Here is a 20,874-nt window from a genome sequence, read left to right as displayed (position 1 = left end):
CACTCTTGGAAGACGTAGCCCCACACGAGATTTCAGGCCCCCTCCACTGTGTCCCTCACTGGTTTCGCTCAGATCTGGTCTTCACATCTGATTCCAAATTAATTGTGCCGTCATCTCTCTACCATTCCAGCCCCAAAACCCCTTTCGAATTATCTAAATATTTTGGTGAACCTGACAGAGTTCAAGGATGAAAAGAATCCGTATCTGGAGAGTCTCCTTCGATCTTACTGTGAGGACTATTATTCACCAAGTTTTATTAATTCATAGTCAATGTTCTCCTGTGTCTGCAGATTGATTTCCAAGTGTCCCAGAATATTTATTTCTAAGTGCACCAGATCAGGCTGCTCGGTATTTTTAGGAGCTGCCCTCACCCCTCAGAAACGTGAGTGCTAGGCTTGCATTTCCTCACTTTTGGCCACACCTCCACTAGTCGTCAAATGACAGACTGGTCTCCAGAGACCTGGTAGCCCCTGGCTGCAGGGGGGCTCCAGGGAGCAGGGCCCGCCCGCTGGCTCACTGCACTCGAAGTCCCCCGGGCAGTGCCGACGAGGAGGGAGGGACCCGGGCCAGCAACTCCCCGCGCCAGCAGCCTAAGCATGGCCCCCCGAGTCCTTCTCGGGCAGCTTACCCTCTCCGATCCAAAGGCAGGCGCAGGGACATTTCTCTGTGTTATTACTGTGTTCTAGCTCCAGAATGGATTTGCACAAGATCCAAATGATCAGTTCATGAACCTACACCGCATCACCTAAATTAATATCAGTATTCCTCAGGCTCATCAGGAAACCAATTAGTATCAATTTAACAAGAATGGGACAAAAAGGATTGTCCAGTAGTATCTACGTCTATAAAACTGGACACATAAAAAACATGTAATTGAGAAACATACTTTGTAAGACAGATCAATACCCTTAAGTGGTAATGCTCACCAATTTTAAAAACAGTTTAAAACCCAAACTCTGAGATAAATGAAAATTTTGTAAAATCACAGCATAGGTCAACAGCAAAATGGCAGAATACCTAGAAAAGACCACCTTTATAAAAAGCAGAAACTTCATCAGTCATCATGTGTAGGGCTTTGTTTGGAATGGGGAATCCCAGTCGATTTATAGAAACCCGTCTGGGCAAGTGTTCAAGCCACTAGCTAACCCACAGCCTGCAGACGCTGTCACTGCGGCTGCCATCATTGACCCGGGCTGCCTGTGGGTCACGATCCCCTACAAGGCGGGCCAGGGGCTGACATTCATGCTAATGAGTGGAAAGGACCAAAAGGAACCAGCTCATTGTCACTGCTATGAAGGCCGCTGCTGTGAAAGCATGACTGTTCCTCCTCCCAGCTCAGAGAACAGCTTGGTCTAACAGGCTGGACAAGCGATGGGTTCAGAGCACCTGCAACTCCCAAGGGATGAACTCGGCTCTCCTTGCAAAAGAACGCTTGGTCCAGGACTGAGACTTAAGTCATCACAGGTAACGCAGGGCAGGAATAATAGCTCAATGCAGCGACTTTGTGTCATGGTAGAAAAAGAGACTAATACTATAAATGGAAACATTACTAAGTAACCCCATTTTATGCTGTGCAAGACACTAAACTTGACATAGTTTCTGTATATGGACTTTCTACATGGAAAACATGTGTCTAATTTTTTGTTTCTCTCTGTTAAGTGGTAAAACAAAATTCACAACTGCTTCTACACTATTGCTACAACAACAAAGATCACGCATGCCCAAAAACCCAAGTGCTGGAGGGGAGAAAAAGAATACAGTAACAGTTACCACGGTAAGAAGGAGCAGTTTCCTTCTTTTACATTTGGTGATAACATGTGCAATTTTAAAAAACAATTATCTATAGATATTTTTCACATAAAAGAGCATGATTTTGTCCTTCTAACTAAACAGGAAAGACTTTGTGCAGGGGAAGGCACACCTTCTCTGGCTACTGAAAACCGTTAGGAGTAGATTTGAAGGGTAACTACTGAAGAGGAAAACAATCCGAGTGCAGCGTGGTTTCAATCTCTGTGGGGTGTTCCAGACGTCCTAGTCTAGTCTAGAAAAGGCAGCAGGCAAGGTACGTATTACACACCTGAGACCGCCCCACCTCCTCACCACACGTGTGCCTCAGAGGACTACTTTACATCTGTGAAATAAGGATGACGTGAGAGGATGCGTGAGAATAAGCCACAGAGTCACCAAGCGCCAGGACCCCAGGGCCAGGCACAAGGACACACTGCAGCTGGAGCTTTTCCGGAAGATGGTGAGCAGAAGGCGGGGACTCAAACTGTGAGCCATGAAGAAGAGCTATGGGAAGGAGGATTTCCAGAAGAAAGTCTTGGCTGGGCAGAACATAATGGCTCCTTGTAACCCTTCCCCGAGTACTGTCTGTAAACCTTTCCTGCACCGCTACTCAAGCCCCTGAGTTTTCTATCAGTGGCCTCCCCACTAGACTCCACCACGTCTTAAACTTTATGTCCCGTCACTGTTGGCATCAATGACCTTTCTTCCTTCTCGCTTTCTCCTCATTCCGTGAAGTATTTTATAAGACTTAACTGCCTAGAAGTGTTAGCCACATATCAGCAAACCCAGGAATCACAAATTCCAACACCCCAGGGAGCCGGCCAGTTACTGTAACAGGCTCATGTAAGACCACAAGCTGGGTGGTCAAGGGCGACTGCTCAAAGCCACGGTCCGAGCTGGGGTCCAAGCAGGGGTGGTGAGGAGTGTGGCAAACGAGGAAGCACCGGCCCTACCTAAAGGCAACCAGTGCAGGTCACTGCTGCCACGGGAGTCCAACGTGTTAGACCTTCCAGGTTTCCAAAAGAAGCCAGAAATCGGGAACTTACACACATTTTCATTTAAAAATATGGATTCACATGAAAACTGTGGCCCTGAAAGGCGCATTTGTGGGACCAGGAGCAGCCCATGGACCACCAGGTTTTTGGCCATTTGTTTAGTGACAGTGAAGTGTATACAGAGACTAAAAAAGTCTTGAGCCCCAACAAGGATTCTGGATAGTGGCTCAGAGGTAAAAGTGAATTGCTGAGGAGACTGGAGGGGTCCCGCCCAGCAGGTGGACCAGTGGGGCCTGGGGGGCAGTGGTATCGGAATTGAACGCAGAAAGCACAGCTCTTCTGTCATCCCAACTGCGGAGTGCTTACAGGGAGAACCGACCAGCTGGCCGCATGCCGCGGATGGCAAGCCCTCCACTCGCCCGCGGCACTCCTGACCTCCCCCCGCCCCCCAGCCCCATAGTGCTGCCTGGCACACAGTGGGTCCCCATAAACACATGCAGAGCAATGACAGTGTATCCACTGTGAAACTGTGATGGCTCCAGGGCAGCCCTCAGTTCCATTCTCCAACTCTGCTCCGACACTCTCTCTCTCCCCTCTAGGCTGGTGTCCTCCACACCCAGAGAAAAAAGGCACACCTGAGGTGCCCTTCTCTGGCCGCAGGCAGCCCTGCCTCCTCAAGGCGGATGTAGGCATCTCCTCCCAATGCACCCATTCTCCCTTTCTACTTGCTCCTTTCTAGCAGCTCTTAAACATGCTCAAAACTCTACCATCTTGAACAAAATCTCTGCTCTTGACCCTGCCTTCTGCTCACTGCCACTCGCCCATAGCTGTACCTTCAGCTCTACCTCTGCTGTCCTCTCCAAGGACATGTGCCTGCTGCTGTGCTCCCGGCAGTCAGTAAATGACACAGGTATCTGCCCTCCTGCTCAAGCTCTGAAGCCTCTTTGCTCGCACATCCGAACAGTTTCCACGTCTCGCTGCTGTCTCCGTCCTCAACCCCCCAGCGCTATTCTAATCCGGGCCCCCACCATCACCACCGAGACGTCGGCCCAGCCCAGACCCTCCTCTCCAGCTTTGCTTCCCAGGGACCTGTCCTTCCTTGCATAGCTGCAATGAGTCTACAAGTAAGCCTCGTCCTTCAGTCCTGCTGAGGTCTTCTGACCGGCTTCCCAGACCTCAGGATGCAGCCCAGCCCTCACAGCCTAACAGGCCCTGCCCACCCTCCAGCCCTTTCTGTCTTCACGTCACCCTCCCCACGCACCCCAAGCACCAACCACTCTGGACTCCTTTCTGTTCCCCCAAAACGCCAGCTGTTCTCGTCTTTAGGCCTTACGTGCTAGTCCCTCTGTGTGAAACGCTTCGTACTTTTCCTCAATGTCGGCTCACCCCCAACCCCCCATGATCAAATCCTTGGTGACGTGCATCCTGTACACCGTTCTTTCCCGTCACGACTGTTTGGCACCAGAACTGTCTTTCTGACCGAGCAGCGGTTCCAAGAGGCCAGAGGTCCTATCTCCTACCCTGTTACATCCTGAGTGTCTGTGTGCTACGCCCAGTACCCAACAGGGGTTCCACAAGGCATTTGGAATGAGTGTACATGAAATAAAAGGACAAAGGTTCTAGAAGCATCACTGTAGATGGGCATGAGGCTAGGAGACACCTTACAAAACTATGGGGCTTGCTGGACGACCATAAACCATGGGACTGAGCAGGCTCGGAGGCGGGAGCCAGGCCAGAGCAGAGCACGGCAGAGCGCGGCCTCAGCTGGGCTTCCGATGGCGTTCTGGGGGGCGCTGGGGGGCAGCACGGGTTCTCTGCCTGGATCTGTTCCAAAGATGTCTGATGGGCAGAACAATTTTTTTTAACCCAAACCTGCAAATTATAGTCAACAGGCACTCGGCATCCATTTTTCTGCCTTCCATGGAACTTCCTGTATCACAGCAGCCCGAAGTGAGCAAACAGAAGCACACTCTCCAGACTCCCTCGTTGGGTTCCGGACCCACAGTTAGTCCCATAGATCAGATGACCGAGTGAGTGACCACAGAGAAAGGACTCCTGGCCTGGTCTTTAGGGCACTGTTTATAACATTTAGGGATGGCGTAAAACTGGCAGGAATAACTAACATGCCGATCACAGAATCCGGGTTCAAAAACATCTCAACGGGCTGGGGGACTGGAACCCAAAAGTTTCCCAGAAACAAAGTTCTACACTTGGGACCCAGCAACCAACTACCCAGGAGCGTCCTGAGCAAGAAGGGGCTTCAGAGCGGCCTTAATAAAAAGAGCGACTTCAGGGTTTCAGCTCAATGTAAGAAAAGGGGTGTGATGTGGCTCAAAAAGGCCAAACGCAACTTGGAATGCGTTCATTACGAGCAGGATTTCAGGGGTGAGGGCGGTTTTACTCGCGAGTAACTCTGCACGGATGGAACCAAACTTATAGTCCTGACTTAAGTCCTGGGCACAAGGACCCTCACGAGCCTTCGCTTTTCCAGAGGACAAAAAGGATTTAACGCCGTGACTATGAGCCCAGCTGTAGGAGCCAGGAACGGCTCCTGGAGGAGGCACAGGGGACAGGAGAACTAGACGCAGCCGTCTGAAGTTCTGCAGTATGAGAGGAGAAATGCAGCCTTGCTTTGCACTGTCCCCAAACTATCCGAGCAATTCTAGCACCTGGAGAGAGGCTGACTGAGCCTCCGTCTAAGGACACGGTAGCCACAGTGACTGGGAAAGAAGTGCGGTGGGGGCCTCCCCGCCCTGTACGTGGGCCATCCGGTTGCTTGGCGAGTGTGTGGGAGAGGGAAGGCCCTGAATATAACGCCCCGAGTTGGCCTGCACTCTCCTTCTGGTCCCTCCTACACCGGGAGCTCTGTGATTGGTGAGCCCAGGGCTCACTCCCTGAGGCAGGTCCCACGGCTGGAGCGGAGCGATCCTTTCTGCACGGACCAACATTCCAGCGAGAAGTATGGGGCCTGTTAAGTCCACAGGGATAAAGCCCAGCTGAGTTTTATCTGTGCACACAGGTCCCTGCTGCATGGTTATTTCCTCTGTCATAGTTCCCGCTCCCCGGGGGCAGGCTCTTCTCTGGATCATCTTACCATCTTCTTTCCCACCTTTTCTCCATGCGTCTAGAAGAGCACCTTGCACAAAGCAGGAACTCAAAACACAAGTTTTAGTCTAATTTTAAGATTTTTCTTTCAACTGAAATAAAAACATGACTTGTATAACGCCATTTACGTTTTACAAGAGCGGTTTTATTTCAGTGTTAACCACACATCAGAAACACCTGTGGAGCTTTAAGACCCACCAGCGGACGGGCGTCCCTCCAGACGGGTGATAGGAGAAACCTCTGAGGTCAGTACGTACCCCCTGCCCCACGCTCCCAGGTAATTCCCACGAGAGCCGGGGCTGAGCACCACTGGTTTATCTCATAAAGAAATGAAGACTCTAAGTGAACACAGACTCACATAATGGTCCCCTGTCTTTCCTGAAGAGGATGTGTTTATTTCTTCTACCTTCTCCTTTCCATTGAAAGTGCTTAAGATATTTTTTTCTTGAATAGAGCGCTTTCAGGGAATCCTGCTTTAATTCTACAAGGTGAAGGGCACTTAATGCCATCTGCTATAAAAACACGAGTCTGATGAGAATAAATGCTTTTTTACTTTTAAATAATAGAAAGCACATCCTGTACCTGGACCGAGCAGCGGCGACCGGTTCAGCTGGGCGCTGGCCTGGAGCGGTGGTGGCGGCGTCTCGACCACGCTCGTGTTGTTACTCGTGGTGGTGGCGGCAGCGGTGGTGACCGCCGTGCTGCCCTGGATGCCCGGGTTGTTCCTGTCCCACATGTTTACAGTTTTGTTGTTGTAGTTGCTTGGGTCACCCCAAGCTGAGGTACCATCATCAATTTCCATTTTGCGGCGAATGGATGGCGGAGAAGGTTCTTCCCAGCCCGTGGCCTCGCTGCTGTCCTTCTGTTTGATGGGGACCGGCCCCCCGATCCACCCTGCTCCTGTCTGTTTAACGGAAGCGGCTCCTCCCCAGTTACTCACGCTGTTGTCCTGGGGTTTGCTCGCCCAGTTCTGTTGGGGGCCAGGTTTTAAAGACTCTCCCCAGTTTGTCCCTGGATTCACCTTTGCATTTGTGCCGCCGCCCCAGCCACTGGTCCCAGACCTTGTAGCATCATTCCAACCAGACCCTGATCGATTGCTGTCAGCATCCCATCCAGAGGCATTTTTTTTCCCATCCCCCAAGTGTCCAAGGACAGAAGACGAGTCTGCCCAATCCCCCCCTCCGGCACTCCAGGCGGGATTTGATTTCTGTCCATCTCCCCAGTTTTGAGATTTGGGCTTCTGAGGCTCACCCCAGGTGGGTGACTTGTCCTCCTGACTTACGGTCCCACTCCAAGCGTGGCCACTCTTGGCAGCAGCAGCATTAGTAACAGCAGTAGAGCTTATCGAGTCCCCCCAAACCCCTGGGCCGTTTGGCGCTTTGTTGCTGCTGTCTCCCCAACCTGTGTTTGCTGGCGCAGCAGCAGGCGGGGAGCTGACCCACCCAGATACTGAAGAGGTATTTGTACTGTTCATGATGGACCCATCGTTCTTCCCCCCTGAGTTTGAAGGCTGAGTAGCTGCACAACCCCAGGCCTCTGTCCCATTGTCATTTTTCCTCTCCGACCTCGGGGATTCTTCAAATTCCCAGGCAGTGTTTTGCTTTACTGGAGTCTGTCCCCATCCAGTATTAGACAGAACTCTTGGGTCGAGATCGTTCCTTGGCAGCTGGATGTGCCCTTGGTCTGCAATCCCCTTGTCTCGCCTTCGGCCTTCCGCCCCCTCCCTCCCCGTGCTTCCTTCATTGTAACTGCCAGAACCGTCGCTGCTGCCTTCACTGGCAGTGGTTGCAGAAGACGCAGCTTTGGCCCAAGAGTTCATGTGTTCACTGCCAGGCTGCATGGCAGGGTTCTGGCTGCTGACACTAGGACTGTCCCACCCTGTTGATCCTTTCCCACTGATGTCACTACTGGAATGCTGGTTCGGGGGCTTGCCCCACTCCCCATTCACACCGTTAGAGGTGCTTCGGCTGGGGTGGCCCCACGCTCCCGAATGGATATTACCCATGCCATTGCTGCCACTGCCCCTTCCCCAAGCGAGGATTCCAGGACCAGCAGGAGGTCCCGAATCCCAGGCGTTCGTCCCATTTCCTTCCTTTTGCACAGCACTGCTGGATCCGTTTTGTTTAGCACTTAATGCTGAGCTCACAGTGTCTCCATTCCCCTGATTGAACCCCGAATTGCTATTTCCTGCGGCAGGGTTACCTGGGGACAGTCCCCACACAGAACTGCTGAGTCCCTCACCACCACCCCCACTGACTTGAGAAACTGATGATCCGTTAGCACCAGCAAGGCCTTGCAGGGGGGGCGGGATGATGGCCCCCATGCCGACAGCCATGCCCCAGTTTGGCAGTCCGTTTGTCTGCATTGCATTGATAGGGTTTGGTGAAGAGTTCATGGGGTTAGTGTTATTTGGTCCATCAGTGTTAAGGTTCTGAGGTTGTACGCTGAAAGACACATTCTGAGAAGTGGACGTTTGTGGTTCTGTGCTCTCTTGCGGCAGCAAGTTTCCCCAAGCACCTAAAGTGCCTGCTGGGTTCCCATTCTGGGTGCCCATGTTTTGACCTATGGCACTGACCGGACTGCAAATACTGGAAGGGTTGCCTGTCGTCACAGTTCCTTCATGTCCCAGTACAGGCCAGGCAGCTGGGTTGGCATTAGGATTAAGGTTAAGATTAATGCCAGCATTGGAGTTGGAAGCACCCCAGCAGTTCTGACTTCTCCCATCTCCAATCATGTTGTCCATTTTCCCATCCCCACCGCTGAGAGAGCAGTGAGCGAGGCCGGAGCTGGAGCCTGTGGCTACGCCCCACACTCTGGCTGCGTTTCCGTTGCCGTTTGCTCCCCCTGCTCCAAGGGCACTGTGATTAGAAGGGCTTTGGACGAGTGCGCCGTTGGTGCCATTATTGCCATTTGTCTTCTTGGTATGTCCAGTGAAGCTGCCCTGGGCACTCCCTGTAGCCATGCTACTGTTCTCTGAGCCACAGTTGGAGGCAGAGTCAGTGTCTGTAGTACATTCTGAGGCAGATTCGGGCTCTGCTCCTGTGATGGAAGGCCACGCCTCCTTATCAGTCCTATCTATTATCACTTTATCCCAGCTGCAGTTGGCTTCACTTCTGTAAGTGGGCGGCTGTCCCCAGTGGGAACTTTCATAATGATCTGCCAATCCACTGTGACTGAGATCTGAAAAAGATGAAACATTCAAAATTAGATTTTCCTCCCATCTGTCAACGAATCAACTGTTAGCTACTCTTTGGGGGAAGCTCATTACTTCAAGGTTCCAATTCTGAATGACAAACGCTAAAAAATGACTTGAAGAAAAGTTATTTGTCTTCTTCACAGCTCCCATGTAAAACAGAGTTAATGTTGCTCAAATCATATTAATTGTTACCACCACACCAAACTATCACTCCTCTTGAGAAGATTCACAATGCTCATCAGCACATGAGAGGCTATGAAAGCATCTGTAGTAGAGAAAGCTACGTAACCGTAACCGTGATGTATAGCACTTTGGAAATTTATGCAACTGCACAACACCTATAAATACCCCACATCTTTGGGACACACTGGCAACAACAACAAGTTCACATGGATTCCTCAGTACAATCTGTAGTTCTCTTCAGAGTTACAGTACTGTGTAGAGGCTACACAGCTCATTGAGAAGACAAGCATTGTAAACGCCTTGCAGAATCATATAACAGGACCAATATTTTGGGGGTGGGGGACAGATGGGCAGGGAGAGAGGGAAAGAAGGAGTGGGGGGCGGGGGGAGGGAGAGAAAGGCGGTATTAGAAAATGCTATCGTATGCTATCAAGGGTTGTCAGGGTTAGAAATCTTTAATTACATTTATGCTACTTCATCTGCTGTTACCAGCAATTATGGTTTATCACTGTTTCCTGTGAATAAACAAAGAATATTCTCAGCCCCACATCTGGTACCTTCTTTGATTTCTAAGGATTCCTTCTACAATTGCTTTCTATTTCCTTAAATTACAGTCTCGTCTTTGGAGATTCTCAGAATAATTTTATGTATCTTCCTGAAGTATTTATATCATTTCACTCTTATCCTTTTAAAGAATTCAGTATTCGATACCTGCACTTTATCTCCTACGATTTCCTAATTATTTGGGTATTTCTAACACTGCAATCAAACTTATATTCCAATGAATTTTCCAGCAGACTTTATTTGAAGTATGTATCCTCAAAAATGAAAAATATATAAAAAATAAAGTTACCTGTACATATAACAAAAATTTGGAAATCCTTGACAATTTCTTTACATAGTACGATATACGGATAATTGCAACAAAAGTTTTCTTCTCTTTTAGAACCTTTTCCTCATTACGTTCTCTTCAAATTTATTTTAACAAGAAAAAGCTTACTCATGGAGAGTAAAACTGAGTTTCCCAAAGGAAATCTCTTTTAAAGTTTGATGGAGTTAAAAAAAAAAAGGAAGAAGTATGTAAAGAATTATCACTATCACTGAGAAGAACATACTAAAGCTAACTTCAACCTTAAAAACAAACAAACAAACAATTTTTGTTGCCTGATTTAAAAGGAATGTAATGAGTTTAGAATTATGCCCTAGGTACTTCTAAAGCAGGTAGGTATTCCAGATGAACTCTGCGAAGGGGAACAAAGATAGGCAACAGAAAACTTTAAGTATCAAAAGTACTATAAAACAACTACGTTTTTGACAATTTTCCTTGTTGGTTTTGTACATACTATAAAAACCAGCTTATATAGCAACTACATTAAAGAAATAAATGAGATGACAACCAAGATGGCGCAGTAGGTAAACGCTGAGCTTACCTTCTCTCACAACCACATCAAAATTACAACTAATTTACAAAACAACCATTATTGAGAATCGCTTAAAATCAAACTGAACTGAAGCCTTTCAATAAAGGACGCGCAGAAGAAGCCACCTCCAGACTGGTAGGAAGGGCAGAGACACAGAATGGGCTGGTCCCACACCCACGTGTGACCATTAAAGATCGGAAGGGATATTTCAGCTGTGGGCATCCCTCCAGCCCCCAGAGGAGTGAGAGGCCCCAGCTCCACCCCAGCCCAGGGTTCCAGTGCCGGGGAGAGAAGTCCCCATCATTTCTGGCTGTGAAAACCAGCGGAGACTGTGACTGAGTGAGACAGTGTGCTGCACCCCCAGGCGCTCCTGTTAAAGGGACCACACGGACTTACTCACCACTGGAATCACTGGCTCTGAGCTCCAGCTGGGGCAGAGGCAGCAGGAACAAATGGTGGGGAACTGAGTTATCTGGCTTGGGATGGGCTGGAGAGGCAGCTTTCTCCGGGATAAGGGAGCTGGTGGAGACCATTGTTTCTTTTCTGAGCCCTCCTCCTTCCCCACCTGAGTCTCCTTGGCAATTTGAGACCCCCGCCCCACCCCACCCAACATTCGGGCACAACCAGGCTGCTTTCAGTGGCTTTTTCATGCAGACCTCCTGCCTTTGCTCAACCTGCAGACTTTTGTGGAACACAGACAAGCAGCATCTGGCTTGAGCATGTCCTGTACCTCTGGCTGAGCAGCCCTAAGCCGGCACTAGTGGCAGCGGGCCTTGGTTCGCGGCTTGGCCTCTCAAGGCACTTCCAAGTAGAGCACGGGCGGCAGATGCTATGGATTTCTTTCTGGCTCCAGCTGGGTGGCCCCAGGTGGGGCATGGGCTGTGGCTGGACTTGATCTACAGCAGATCCCCTCCCAGGTGGTCCTGGGGCTGGCTCCCCCAGTGGCCAGCTTCAAAATGAGCTGGAGCATCACCCAGCGGCCTCCAAGTACGACATACCCATGGGGCGATTGGGCAGGCACCAGAGTCCTGCTGAGGCAGATCCTGCTCTGTAGGATCAGCCCCTGCACAACAACTCTTCCCCTGTAGTCAAGCCCAGTCCTCACAACCAGTGAGCCCGAGGGTCAGTCCCTCACAATGATGTGCAATTATCAACCAAGGCTCAACTACAAGAGGAGGGCACACACAACCCACACAAGGGACACACCTGGAGCGCGTGGCTCAGGTGACCAGAAAGACTGTGCCACCGAACCCCACAGCACACCTACTACATAGGCCCATTCTATTAAGACCGGAAGATATAATAGCCCTACCTAATACATAGAAACAAACACAGGGAGGCTGCCAAAATGGGGGAGACAAAGAAACATGTCCCAAATAAAAGAACAGAACAAAGCTCCAGAAAAAGAACTAAGCGAAACAGAGATAAGCAATCTATCAGACACAGAGTTCCAAACACTGGTTATAAGAATGCTCAGTGATCTCAGGGAGAACTTCAACACAGAGATAGGAGGCAGAAAAATGGAGATGGAAACCATAAAAAATAACCAGTCAGAAAGAAAGGCTACAATAATGGAAATGAAGAATATGTTACAGGGAATCAACAGTAGATTAGACGAAGCACAGGATCCAACCAGCGATGCAGAAGATAAGGTAGCAGAAAACACCCAACTAGAACAGCAAAAAAAAAAAAAAAAAAAAAAATCCAAAAAATTGAGGAGAGTTTAAGGGGCCTCCGGGACAATATCAAGCATACCAGCATTCACATTATAGGGGTACCAGAAGGAGAAGAGAGAGAGCAAGGAATTGCAAACCTATTTGAAGAAATAATGACAGAAAACTTCCCTAACCTGGTGAAGGAAATAGACATACAAGCCCAAGAAGCACAAAGTCCCAAACAAGATGAACCCCAAGAGGCCAACACCAAGACACATCGTAATTAAAATTCCAAAGGTTAAAGACAAAGAGAGAATCCTAAAAGCAGCAAGAGAAAAGCCGTTATTTACCTACAAGGGATCCCCTATAAGACTGGCAGCTGATTTCTCAACAGAAACTTTGCAGGCAAGAAGGGAGTGGCAGGAAATATTCAAAGTGATGAAAAGCAATGACATACAACCAAGATTGCTCTACCCAGCAAAGCTGTCATTTAGAATTGAAGGACAGATAAGGAGCTTCCCAGACAACAAAAAGCTGAAGGAGTTCATCACCACCAAACCAGTATTACAAGGAATCTTAGAGGGACTTCTTTAAGATGGGAGGGGGGTAAAGGATGGGTGAAAGGGGAAGGGATTAAGAAGTAGAATTGGTTGTTATACAGAGTCATGGGGATGTAGGTTATAGCATAAGGAATATAGTCAATAATACTGTAATAACTAGGTATGGTGCCAGATAGGTACTAGATCTATCAGGGTGCTAGATGGCAATGGGGTGGGGATCAGGGTGAAAAAGGTGAGGGCATTAAGAAATACAAATTGGTAGTTAATACAGTATGGGGAATATAATCAACAATGTTGTAAAGATCATGTAAGGTGCCAGATGGGCACTGGACTTACCAGGGGGATCACGTCATAGACAGTGTAGATGCCTGACCAATGCACTATACACCTGAAGCTGAAGTAGAACAATATTGAATGTCAACTATAACTAAATATATAGGTACATATAGTCATGGGATGTGGAGTGCAACATAGGGAGCTACTTGATGGAATTGTAACAGCTATGTAAGATGTCAGGGGGGTAGCAGCTTGGGGGTGGGTTATCACTTTATGAGGGGTTTAAATGTCTAACTATTACGTTGCTTTGTACACCTGAAACTAAAAAAACAAACCAACAAAAATCAGAAAAAGAAAAAAGAAATGAGCCACTCATCATTTAACACAGAAAATAAGACCAACTTAAAAAACAGACTATTCCGTCCTCAGCAATCTACCAGTTCACTCTCCCACCTGTCCTGCTCTCTCCAAGGACAGGTTTACCACGAGGCAGGCCACTCACCTCTTGATTCACTGCACCCCACTCCCAGGAGGCAGGAGTTAACTGTCCCGCTTACCCACGCATTCCTTCCTTCCCAGGCTGGAGCACCTAACACGTAACAGTATCTTTTCCATTCCACAAAGGTCAGACTGTGGAAGTCTCTGCTCTTGGTTAACGGCCTCCTTCACGGATTTGTGTGAAATGTTTTTTAACTATTGCTCAGCCCTCAATTCGACAGACTCATATTCAGTTATATGTCCGGTTTGAAAAATGCTGTCTGCCCTTGACGGGTAAGGACAGCACTGCAAACTAGTGGGGAAAGGAAGCACTAGCGAGTAAGCGCTGCGGGACAACTGGCCACACGCAGAAACAAAAGCAGATCCTGCCTCACATCATACATAAAAATAAAGTCTGTGGATTAAAGACCTAATTATGAAAAGCAAAAAGCTTCTTTAAGCTTAGTAAGGAAACATGGGAGACTATCTCTATGACCTTGGACGCTGTTATCTTGTTACAGAAGACATAACGAAAGCTGATAGATTTGACTATGATATTAAAAACATGAGTATGACAAAAAAGCTAAGTAACAAGCCACACACAGAAAGGAGGTAGAACAGATAAAGGAGGAGGATCAGAATAAAGAACGACAAATCTGTAAGAGAAAGACCAACAACCCAACAAAACGGGAAGAGGACAGGAACAGGCGATGTAGAGAAGAGGAAACCCAAACAGCTACTAACACATGCAACAATAATCAACTTCATCATACTCAAGAAATGCACGTTAAAACAACGAGACACCATTTCCCACTTTGGATGGTCATTTTCACATGAAGCTTGAGGACTGAGGTTCCTTTTGGGGGAGACAAATGGGGTTGGGGGCGAGATCTACAACATTTCTAAAATAGAGATCTGAAGGAAACACGGCAAAATATTATGTCAAACCTGTATTGTGAATGTAATTTTACTATTTTCTGTGTACTTTCTTCTATTTTAAAAATATTTTAAAAAACCCCACCACATTAAAAATCCTTAAATAGGATATCAAATGGACTCCCCAAAGGTACCCAAGGTAAGCAGCCAGTGTTCTGAGGCAGTAGGACTATATAATTAAAAGATCAAATTTTTACTGTTAGAAAAATGTGGTAACTTTACAAGAGCAGAGAGAGTCAGTGTCATTAAAGAAACAATCTGATCACTGAATTAAGAGTCTGATTTCTGAAGATGAGTTCCTTTAGGGCGTGGATGGTATCTTGTTAGTTTTATATCCATAACGCTTGCCACATATTAGACGACCAATAAATGTTTCCTGGGCAAACAAAAGAATAAATGTATAGAACCAAACCTGACTTATAGCTAAAGCCACCAATTAGCTGAACAATCTGAAGTCATTGCTCAACTCTAAAAAGATGACGATGACCTGACGATGCAATCCCCCAGTTGCCAGCTCTAAAACTTATGGTCCCTAGAGCTTGGATATACCACACATTCACATGAGAATCACATACCAAAAATACCAAGCACATATGTGGAATAGTCCATCTCAACTACAATAATAAAGCAAAGATTTTTTTTTTTATTGTTGTAAAATATACAAAACATAAACCTCCCATTTTAACCCTTTTTCAGTACATAATTCAGTGACTTACTGTGCCACCGTCACCACTATCCATCATCCCAAATTGAAACTCTATACCCATTAAACAGTAACTCTCCATTCTCCCTTCCCCCAGGCTCTGGTAACCACTATTCTATTTTCTTTCTCTATGACTTTGACTATTCCAGGTACCTCCTATAAATGGAATCATACGACTTGTCCTTTTGTGACTGGCTGATTTCACTCAGTATAATGTCCTCGAGGTTCATCCACATTGCAGCATGTGTCAGAATTTCCCTCCTTTTCAAGACTGAAACCACATTTTGTTTATTAATTCATCCATCCATCACAATCTGGGTTGTTTCCACCTTCTGACTATTGTGAATAATGCTGCTATAAACATAAGTGTATAAATATCTGTTCCAGTCCCTGCTTTCAATTCTTTTGGGTCTATACCCAGAAGTGGAATTGCTGGATCATATGGTGATTCTATGTCTAAGTTTCTGAGGAACTGCCATACTGTTTTCGGCAGCGCTGCACCATTTTAAAGATTCTTACAGCAATACACAAGGGCTCCAATTTCTCCATATCCTTGCAAACACCCGTTATTAGGTTGGTGCAAAAGTAATTGTGGTTTAAAAGTTTAAAAATAATTGCAAAAACTGCAATTACTTTTGCACCAACCTAATATTTTCTGTTTTTTGAATAATAGCCATACAAATGGGTGTGACATGCCATATCATTGTGGTTTTGACTTATATCTCCTTAATGATTAGTGATGTTGAACATCTTTTCACACGTAAAGCAAAGAATTTTTATAACCAAACTTATTCTGTTTAAAATGAAAAGAATCAAAGACAACTACATTGTTTAGAGCTGGAGAAAAACCAACATAAAACCCAAAGAGTTTTCTATAAATATTGTAAAACAATTCCAACATATGCCATTCTCCTATTCAGATGATTTTGTTTTGGTATATTCTACAAATATTTATAATCAAAATATAAAACTGGAAATAATAAATACGAATACAAAAACGAGCTAAAACATTTAGTTTCTGATATTGTGAGATGATAAAACGTAGGGCAATGTCGTTGCTTATGGAGAAAAACAAACAAATCTAGGTCTTCACATTTTGAGCTACATCCCATAACATTCTATAAGAAAAAGTAATTTATTATGAGGTAGTAAGAAGCTAAGGTAAGTAATGAAATTAATATGGTAACCAAACCTGAAAAAGGTAGATAGAAAACAAGAAGAAAAATTGGGTGGAAAATACTGTATCAGTAATGCTGATAAGTACTTGAATTCTGTACTTTCACGGGTAGTCTCTCTGCTCTTAAAGCTTTATAAGAGCAACAAAGGGTCAAGGCCCAAAGGCTAACAGTGGAATTAAGGAGATAATCCCGTGAGAAAAAGGATCTTTTTCATTCACACAAATTTTAAAATCCCAAATTTGAAGAAAAATATTAGTCATTAGGATAAAAAAGAAATTGTCACACTGAAGTGTACCCAGGTCTCTAGGGGCGCCTGTGCAGCCTGGCTGTTTCTAACTCGCGTGTCCGTTGTCTTCTGAAGGATGGCTATGCTGATATGACTGCTACTCCTTTTTCCTTCTTTCTTGGTTCTTCGACAACATCAAAATAAACGTGGTCTCCAAAAATTAATTTTACTGAAAATTCAGTGGTGGCACACAGAGACAAAAAATACATAAAAGTAAACAAAAACTGCTGTTTACTCTACGATTAAAAACTCTCTTTCCAAGAGCAGATTCTAGGTATTTCTCTGAAAATTTTGAAACAAACAAACAAGACAGGGACTATACGTCATACTCAGCTATTATTTTACATCTGAAACAATCTTAGTAGTATTATAGTTTATCATCTCACTTTCCATTTGTGCGAGGTGGGCATCCACAAATACAGGCAATTCGAGTGCTATAAAGGACATTATGGGGACAACTGGTAAAACTGAAATGCATTATACTGAGATATATTAGATCATGGTATTAGATCGATGTTAAATTTCCTAAATTTATAATCGTGCTGTGGTCACATATGAGGACACCTTGGTGTACAGAAGATATTCAAGTGCCATGATATCTGCGATTTACTTTCAACTGCTGCTCCAACAAAAACATGAAACCGAGCAAATGAGGGAAATGAGAGCTAAGATTGGATGACCAATATAAGGCCCCATGTCAATCCACACGGCAAACCTTAAAGCCTTTCCCTATGTTTTTTTATGTTAAAAATAAGCCAAAGTTCTAATTTTCCCCACATCCGGCAAGTTTGGAACACTTCACCTTTGTCAAAGATAACTGAGTTTGGTAAGCTCCGATTACTTTCCCACGATACAGCCAGAAATCCGGACGGTGCGAACGGTTTTTCACCTTTAGTCCCCATTTCCTTAGATGGCAGCCCTGCCAAGACACCTACTTAGGAGAGTAAAATCTATGAAAACACAGAACTGAGCCAATGCGAGCTGAGCTGGCACAAAGCACAAGTGCAGGAAGGAACGAGGTGGTCCTGAGATAAGCCTTCCTGTTGGGTGAGTCGCAGGGTGTTACTGCTCTGAAAGGAGATCTCCAGAGGCTCACTTCTCACCAATGAGCGGAAATGCTCAAGTCTGTTCTGAAATGGACTTGTGCTCAAGCTGAGAAGGCTGGCAATCCTTAGAAATAGAATTCATTGGAGGGGCTTAAAGGAGGCAAAAAAGTGAATCTGTCATACATTTATCTATGTGTCTTTACTTACTGTGTAAACCACTAAAAATACCTTCCTATTTTGATGATGAAAACAGTAGATAAGGAGAAAAAAACGAAAGGGTCAAATATTATGATGTAGTTCATTGTGATTACGCGTTGAGAACTCCAAAATAATACAAATTTTTTCCAAGAAAAGTACTTTTGGGGTTAGGATCAAAATGAACATTACGTAAAACACAAAAAGCTAAGGACAAATAGTAAAAGGGACTCCAGGCTGTGGTTCTACACTTCTGATTTTCGGCCTTGCTGTCTCTAGTTCTGATACGTTCCCGGTGCCCCAGGAGCCCTCTTTACAAACACCTCTGATTCTGCACTTTGGGGCCCCGTACTCTGCCTGCCCTATGCGACTCGAGTCAGGGTCCTCAATCTCAAGTACCTACAGACGCTCAGGTTCAGCTGAACACACATTAGTCCTTCCAATTTAGCAATTCACAAATCTATTTTTTAGTAGTAGTCTAAACGACAGAACTATGGGAAAAGAAATTGTGACGTGACTGAGTTCTAGGAACGGCATTTTGAAATGAGCGAAAGTGCTGAAATGAACCGAGACTGTGGTTCTCTGGCAGGGGTTCCAGACCCTCCTGGGCAGCCCAGGAGCTTCAGAAGACTACAATCCACACTCGTGATATATAGCAAGTCTGGGAGCGTATGAGACAGTCTTCATGTCCATAAGACATCACATACTTCACAGCACTTTTGACACTTGGCTATTTGAAGTTCCCCGTATTTCCATACACACTGAATGACCTGAACCTCACAAATTATACCCACACTTTTACAGATGGGAGATGAAGCTGAGAGATGTCAAACTTGGAAAAGGTGTTGGAACTAAAAAGCAGTAAGGACTAAACTAAACCTGCATTTGCAGGATAAAATTCTAGTGTTCTTTCCACTATACCATTCATATCAAAATAATTTCCCCTAAAAGGCTTTAAAAAGTGATGAAGCTTGTGTATAATGTTAAATTGTCTTTTCTTCTGCCATTTAAATGGTTTACACATTCTAAAAATAGGTACTATAAAAGTCTTAAGTAACACAACTGTCTTAAGAGATTAAAAAGGATTACATGATAGCATGGTTTAAAGAGAAAAGTTTTCTTTTTTGCTCTTAATTCTAAAATGTTAAAGATATAAAGATAGAATTTTCAAGTTAAAGTATTTAACAAACAGTGTCCAAAAGCTACAGTAAGCAACATTTTAATTAGGTATCAAATTAATCAGATAGGGAAGTGTGGACAAGATTTTCTCAGAAGTGTGCAGAATGCTTAATTAGTCCCAACACAAATAGTACATAATTCGTTCTGTATCACCACAATCCTTTCAACTGAAATGACAAAATAATAAACTAAAATATGTATCATAAAAAAGAATCCTAAAGGCTTGCTATCAGTGAAAATACATGTTTACTAATGCTTACTGGTAACACAAATTCCTTGTCACTTGGTTTCCAAGGGACGGAATAAATGTAACAACTGTTTTCAGCTTTTGGGAAACCAAAACGCCTCCCCCTCGACTGCATTTAACTGTGTGGAAAAATCTCGGGGAGAAAGTACTTTGAATTCCGAATTCCTTCGCTGGACAGACTCCGACACACTTCATCTGCCCACTTCTATGACGAGGAATTATGAAATGCAGAACAGAGTACAAGGTTTTGGAGTGAAAGGTTTACTGGAAACAATAATGAAAGTGTCCAAGAGAATAAGCTTACTGCCTGGGTTTTTCTCCAAATGAGCAGGAAAAGGAGATTGCTTCTTCAAGGTTCGGAACCTATTAGAACAATAATAAAAGTGGGGCAAAATGAATGGCTTCCTCCTTTGGGAGGCTGGCGAATGCTAAGGAAGTGGAGGAAGCCCCGCGGGCGGCAGGGATGCCACGCTCGCCACTGGGCAGCAGGGCTGGAGCCGGCAGCTCCTCCAAGACGCCATTTTATCAGCCTGCCCTGCAGCCGGGAGCCAGAGCACAGAGCTGCCGTGCTGTCTGGATGGCATGTCTCACGCCGACTTGGGACAAGCACGCGCTCTCTGCTCCATGCGTGTTTCGTTTCTCCTGCTCTGCCAGGGCTGACGGGGGCAGAAATACCTGCAGAAAGGTGCCTCCCACCCCCCAGGAGACACTACCTTGCGAGCCAGCTGCCTGTACGCCTGAATCTGGGGTCGTCTGGGCTCTCAGCTCCACCATGTCAGCCGTGTACAGCGACAGCCTCATCCTGTCGCACTGCCAGGAAAGTCCAGGGGCAGGCCTGCGCCCAGGCAACCTGCAGGCGCCCGCGGGCAGCCAGCCGGCCGGGCAGGAGTTGGCAGTGCCCTTCCCACTCCAGGAGGCATCGCTTCATCCCCTCCAGCTGGGGGAGGTGCCCACGGAGGGGATTTGAGAGCTCTGATTATCTAACTGCAGCTGACACTAAACCGATCTTCCTTCCTCTTCCAATTCTTTCAATTGTCACAGACATTTTTATTCAGGACCTAGTCACAGTGAGCAGCAGAGCCAGTTTTCTGCTGTGTTTTTGAAAGTCAGCCAAGAGAATAACAGTATATTGCCCATGGGCTGCATGCAAGTAAACTACCACTCACACTGCCTTTGTTTCCGTTCCTCCTTCTTCCTCATTCTTCCGAAACACCCCTAAACATTTGGCATACCAACACCAGCTCCAATATTTGAAATTAGCCCCATATGTAAACTGGCAAGCATCCAACTTCTTAATTACTTTCCTGCCTCTATCTAAAAAAGATCTAAGTAGCAAACACAGCCGCATATTAATCAAAGCCTCTGTTTATAAATGTACAAAGCAACCACCAAAATAATACATTGTTCTGCCTTTAGCACAACGAAAAAGGTTTTGTTTTTTTCAAAGA

General features: G+C 45.9%; 1 protein-coding gene across 5 annotated transcripts in view; it reads right to left on the bottom strand.

The window, feature by feature from the left end:
* TNRC6C (trinucleotide repeat containing adaptor 6C) overlaps positions 1–20,874 on the bottom strand; it is a 119,643-nt gene that overhangs the window by 39,407 nt on the left and 59,362 nt on the right. For all 5 annotated transcript variants that reach the window (XM_088802425.1, XM_074319472.2, XM_088802424.1 and 2 more), the window contains one exon: positions 6,471–9,068. In XM_088802425.1, coding sequence (XP_088658551.1) covers positions 6,471–8,850 — 2,380 coding nt within the window. In that variant the 5' untranslated portion in view covers positions 8,851–9,068. The remainder of the gene's footprint in view (positions 1–6,470; positions 9,069–20,874) is intronic.

This window comes from Rhinolophus sinicus, chromosome 12 (assembly GCF_057876585.1).
Source record: "Rhinolophus sinicus isolate RSI-liver-muscle chromosome 12, RSI-T2T, whole genome shotgun sequence".
NCBI lineage: Eukaryota > Metazoa > Chordata > Mammalia > Chiroptera > Rhinolophidae > Rhinolophus > Rhinolophus sinicus.
This window is presented reverse-complemented; position numbering and strand designations above follow the sequence as displayed.